This window comes from Chiloscyllium plagiosum, chromosome 51 (assembly GCF_004010195.1).
Source record: "Chiloscyllium plagiosum isolate BGI_BamShark_2017 chromosome 51, ASM401019v2, whole genome shotgun sequence".
Classification (NCBI taxonomy): domain Eukaryota; kingdom Metazoa; phylum Chordata; class Chondrichthyes; order Orectolobiformes; family Hemiscylliidae; genus Chiloscyllium; species Chiloscyllium plagiosum.
The window spans coordinates 3,486,847-3,492,882 of NC_057760.1; the positions used below are offsets into that span (position 1 = coordinate 3,486,847).

Below are 6,036 nucleotides of genomic sequence, written 5' to 3' on the forward strand. Positions count from 1 at the left end.
TCTTTGTTACTTCTTCAAAAAACTCAATCAAGTTTGTGAGACATGATTTCCCACGCACAAAGCCATGTTGACTATCCCTAATCAGTCCTTGCCTTTCCAAGTACATGTACATCCTGTCCCTCAGGGTTCCCTCCAACAAATTGCCCACCATCGACGTCAGGTTCACTGGTCTATAGTTCCCTGGTTTGTCTTTACCGCCCTTCTTAAAGAGTGGCACCACGTTTGCCAACCTCCGATCTTCTGGCACCTCACCTGTGACTATCGACGATACAAATATCTCAGCAAGAGGCCCAGCAATCACTTCTCTAGCTCCCCACAGAGTTCTCGGGTACACCTGATCAGGTCCTGGGGATTTATCCACCTTTATGTGTTTCAAGACATCCAGCACTTCCTCCTCCATAATCTGGACATTTTTCAAGATGTCACCATCTATTTCCCTACAGTCTATATCTTCCATATCCTTTTTCACAGTAAATACTGATGCAAAATATTCATTTAGTATCACCCCCATTTTCTACGGCTCCATACAAAGGCCGCATTGCTGATCTTTGAGGGGCCCTATTCTCTCCCTAGTTACCCTTTTGTCCTTAATGTATTTATAAAAACCCTTTGGATTCCCCTTAGCTCTATTTGCCAAAGCTCTCTCATGTCCCCGTTTTGCCCTCCTGATTTCTCTCTTCTTTCCTACTCTCCTACTCTTCTTTATCGATATCACTCAGTTGCTCAACACTCACATTTTTAACTGGGCCATTGTCACCATTTTCTAATTTGGTAAAGACAGAAGCAAAATATCCATTTAGTACCTCGAACATATCCTTTGCCTCAGTAAGCAGCTCTCCTTCCTTACGAGCCCCACTCTATCCTTCACTAATGTTCTATTATTAATATGTTTGAAGAACATTTCACTTTTTGTTTTAGCACATCCTGTCACCCTTTCCTCTTGCTTTTAGTTTTCCTTATTCTAGCCTTAGCCTTTTCCCTACAATTGAGAGACTCTTTCTGGTTTTTATTGCTATTATTATTATCATCCCAGCATGCATCACATGCCTCCTCTTTCTTATATTTTCTCACCAACATCCTTCGTCATCCAGGGTCCTCTAGTTTTGGATACCCAATGTTTATTTCTCATGGGTCTATACTCTGTTTCTACTAACGTTAAGTGTCCAGTCCTATTCTGTCAGTGTTATTATGTCGTATTGACCCACAGCGAGTTCTGCTTCCAGCCCCCAGTTTTGATCACTATACTCTGTGCATTTAAAAACATTCAATTTAATGCTGCCCTTGTCTCTTTCTAGCCCAATGGAAGACGATCATTTCTTTGTTCACCGTCAGCACTAAAGTCTTCCTTCATTTCCTTTTCCTCCATTCACCATCTTCTCTCTTTTGCCCTCTCTGGTATATTCAAAACTACCTCCATTTGACAAGCCACTGGGTCTTTTCCCTGGTGTGGGGAGTCCAGAACTGGAGGGCATGGGTTCGGGGTGAGGGGGAAAAGATATGGGAGGGGGGACCTGGGGGGGGGCAGCTTTTTCATGCAGGGGGTGGTGCGTGTGTGGAGTGGGCTGCTAGAGGAAGTGGTGGAGGCTGCTACAATTCCAGCATTTAAAAGGCATCTGGATGGGTATGTGGGTGGGCTGGGTGCTGGCAGATGGGACTAGATTGGGTTGGGATGTCTGGTCGGCGTGGACATGGAGGGGATGGACCGAAGGGTCTGTTTCCATGTGGTACATCTCTATGACTAAGACTATGACCGCCCTGGCTTAAAAGTTTAAATCTACCCTGACTACAGTATTTCCTCTCTCTTCCAGGAGATTTGCTCAGGTGAAGCCATCTCTGCTGAAGAACATTGTCCTTTCCCAAAATTGGTCACAATGTCCCAAATATCTAAGACCCTCCCCTCTACACCACCCCTCATGCTTTCTTCTCTCTGGTCTGCCTTTGGTTAAATGGTGGAGCTCATGGTGTGCTACCTGAAATGTGTGGTTATCTTATACAGAAAGACTGGATAGCCCAGGCTTGTTTGGATGAGAATTCAGAAGAGTGGACGATAATTTGTTTTGAAGTTGATAAGATCCTGAATGATCTTGACAGGTTGAATGTGGAGAAGATGTTTCCACTTGTATGTGAGTCCAGAACTAGGGCACATTTAAAATTAAAGATCTTCCTTTTAAGACAGGGATGACAGGAGTTCTTTTATCTCAAAGAATGGTGCAACTTTGGAACTCTGTATCAGAAGGTAGGGGAGGTGGGATCATGAGTATGTTTAAGGCAGAGACAGGTAGTTTCCTTTTGGTAAAGGAGTCAATGATTGTCCAGGTTAGCTGAGAATGTGGAATTCAGAACACAAACCAATCAGCCATGATCTTATTGAATGGCAGAGCACACAGGAGGGCCTGAATAATTTATTTCTGTTCCCAATTCATATGTTTGTAATTGCTTGGTTGATGGATAATATTGGCCAGGATCTGGGTAAAATCTCCCTGACTCTGAATAGTGCATGGGATTGCTTATGTCCAGCTAAGAAAGCAGACAGGATCTCCAATTTATCTCAAAAGACAGCACTTCCAACAGTGCAATGCTCCTTTTCCAAGAAGAAAATATATATTTTTTTTAAAAACTAATACTTGAAAATTAATGTACTGCTCATACTGGTCCTCCATACTGAAGTATACAAGATGAGTTTGTCTTTTGCAAGTTTTACTGGGTTTTCCCTCTGGCTCAGCATCACACTAGAACGCTAGTTTAGATTTTGTATTCAGGTCTAACAAGTGGGGATTGAAATCATGACCTATTGACTGATGCAAAGCTTGTACCCATTGGGCTGTAGCAGACAGTATTTCCTTCTCATTCGAGGAGACCAGTATCTGTCTGTCAAATCCTGTGTTTCCCCGGCTAAATCTAGGCCAATCCTGATAGTGGAGCCGAGAGTAAATGCAGAAAGTTTGAACTAAACCAGCTCTTGTTTTCAGTTCAGGTTGAAATGTGGTGGTTCATGAGTTTTGTTTTGGCCACGAATCTGTCAAGGGGCGGCACAGTAGCTCAGTGGTTAGCACTGCTGCCTCACAGCACCAGGGTCCCAGGTTCGATTCCAGCCTCAGGCGACTGACTGTGTGGAGTTTGCACATTCTCCCTGTGTCTGCGTGGGTTTCCTCCAGGTGCTCCGGTTTCCTCCCACAGTCCAAAGATGTGTGGGTCAGGTGAATTGGCCATGCTAAATTACCCGTAGTGTTAGGTGCATTAGGAAATGGGTCTGGGTGGGTTACTCTTCAGAGGGTCGGTGTGGACTTGTTGGGCTGAAGGGCCTGTTTCCACACTGTAGGGTATCTATTCTAATCTAAAAACTGAGAAAGGGTACTGATAAATACAAATGGATGTGAGGTTATGTCCAGTATTTCAGTTGATTTATGTGACATGAGATAGGAAATAATTTGAAGAGAACACGCACCCAGTCATGATATTGGACACATCATAATGGACAGCTTTTGTCAATTCGAGTGTGCATAAGCCCTGCATTAACTTAGGATGCAGCCCAGTCCCATTAACCTCCATATAAACCTTTCACCAGTTCCAGTAACTGTCATCTCTCTGACTGTGCCAGACTGTGATTGAAATGTCCTCCTGCTCTTTTCCCTAGGATACTTCAGAAGTTACAGCTGAAGGTCAGGGGGACTCTGTACCGGACCTCACATTCAACCATGTGCAGAATCTGGATCATGTCCGCTCTGTGCTTTGGAACTTGGCCACAAAGCACCTGAAGCCAGGTGATTGGAAGAAGTTGGCAGAGCACTGGGATTTCTCCAAGAAACACATCAAAGCTGTGGAGACTCAGTGGACAGGTATATGAAGCAAAGAGCCGAAAATTACAACTGAATAGTGGGGGATGTCAGGCAAATTTGGAACAAACATTGGGACAATTGAGAAAGAAAATAATGCCTTCAATACTAATTGAGAACTGACCTGCTTTAGTTTAAAACAACCTGAGACTGACGGTCTGTGTCAAGGATGGGTATCAGTGGCTGTTCAGGTAATCACTATCTTGAACATTACCCTGTTGATGTATTTGAAGTCACATTTGATGACAGCCAATTTTCCAGCTTGGTTGCTTATTTGCTGTTCTTTCTGCTTCACCACGAAAAAGACAGAAACGATTTAAACATATGATCTTACAATACCCCAATCAAACTCTCCCAGGTACAGCATGGTGTTTGATACAGAATAAAGCTTCCCCTACACTCTGTGCCTGAAACTTTCCCAGGATAGGTACAGTATTGGGTTAGATACAGTGTAAAGCTCCTTCTGTATTGTTTCCATTAAGCATTCCTGGAACAATATAGCATTAGATTAGGTATAGAGTAAACCTTCCTCCTAGCTGTCCCCATCAAACACTCCCAGCGCAGAGACAGTACAGATTAGATTCAGAGTGAAAATACCTTTTGCAATGTTGGTTTGTGCATTCCTGAGCATAAAGTGAGGAGGAATAACGATGCTCAATGAATTTAAAAGTTTCAAATTTGTGTTAACATTAATCTGAATTATCCTGAGGTGAGCCCTCCTCTGTCTGATTTTCATTTTGTATGCAGGAAGGAACAGTTATAAGGAGCATGGTTACCGAATGCTGCTGATCTGGCTTCATGGGATTATCACCTTGGGCAAGAATCCCATCAAGGAGCTGTATGAAAGTCTGGTGAAAATTGAAAAAGCTAAAGTAGCAGGTGACTATGACCTCCAGCTGGTTTAAAGCTACAGGGCTGAAGTATATTCATTAGAATGGCCTAAATGAATTATGAGTCCTCACAATTCATACTAGTCCACATTTTAGTTAATCTAGTTAACTATAAACTTAGTGTAATCAATCCCAAAGTTTTATTCATCGTGGTTAACGTTTATCTTCCTTAGTGGGAACATTTCGATGTCCTTGAAGCCACTGATTCTCATTGGGTCCTCGTGTTTTTGATTACAGTTGTTCTGTGTTAACTTGTGTCTTGAAATCCCTATCAGTGTTCCAGGGAACTAGTGATCCATTGAAATTCTACACAAGAAGGGTGAATGGAAAATGATTTAAAACAGTTTGACTGGGATCCTAAGTGATGAGGGTGACATGGAAGGGATCTGATCCACTTAGATTCTGTATTTTTTTCTTTAATCTTTCTTGAGATTTTGACGTTGCTGGAAAGGCCAGCATTTGTTGCCCATCCTAACATTGTCCTCGAGCTAAGTAACTTGCATAACCATTTCAGAAGGCAATTAAGAGCCAACCACGTTGTTGTAGGTTTGGTGTCACATGTTGGACAAGCCAGGTTACTTTAGGCAGATTTCAATCTCAAAAGGGCATTGATGAACAAGATGGATTTTTACGACGATTGGTGACAGATTACTGAGACTGTCTTTATACGACAGAATTACTATTTGCAATCAAATTTCTCCAGCTGTTGTGGTGTGATTGAACCAATGACCCAGAACATTAGCCTGGGCCTCTGGATTATTAATCACGTGATTTATTGAAAAGGGCGGGTGCTGGAAAAGGACAGCAGGTCATGCTGCATCCTGGTAAGGGCTTATGCCTGAAACGTCAACTCTCCTGCTACTCAGCTGCTGCCTGACTTGCTACGCTTTTCCAGCACCACCCTTTTTGACTTTGACTTTTCCAGCATCTGCAGTTCCTGCTTTCTCCTGGATTCTTTATGATGGATCACAGAATTACAGAATTGTTATGGTGCAGCGAGAGGTAATTTATATAGCCATAATCCCCTCCCTTTTACCCATATCCCTGCCCACCATTCTATCAAAATAATCATCCAATGTCCACTTGATTACCTCAGTTGATGCTTCCAGGAAATGCATTTCATTCCTTAAATACTTGCTGTGAAAAAGGATGTTCTTGAATTATCCTTCATCTGTTTGCACATCACTTTAAATCTACACCCCTCTCATTGTTGTTCATTTTATAAATGGGAATAGCTTCTCCCTATCTACTGTATTGGGCTTGCTCATGATTTTGAAAACTTCAATCAAATAGAGTCATAGAGATGTACAGCA

The 6,036-nt window shown here is 42.5% G+C and overlaps 1 protein-coding gene across 1 annotated transcript in view; it reads left to right on the top strand.

The window, feature by feature from the left end:
- The window catches only part of LOC122544734 (ankyrin repeat and death domain-containing protein 1A-like), a 124,216-nt gene that overhangs the window by 34,733 nt on the left and 83,447 nt on the right, over positions 1–6,036 (top strand). The window contains exons 11-12 of the mRNA XM_043684041.1: positions 3,635–3,836; positions 4,581–4,712. Coding sequence (XP_043539976.1) covers positions 3,635–3,836; positions 4,581–4,712 — 334 coding nt within the window. The remainder of the gene's footprint in view (positions 1–3,634; positions 3,837–4,580; positions 4,713–6,036) is intronic.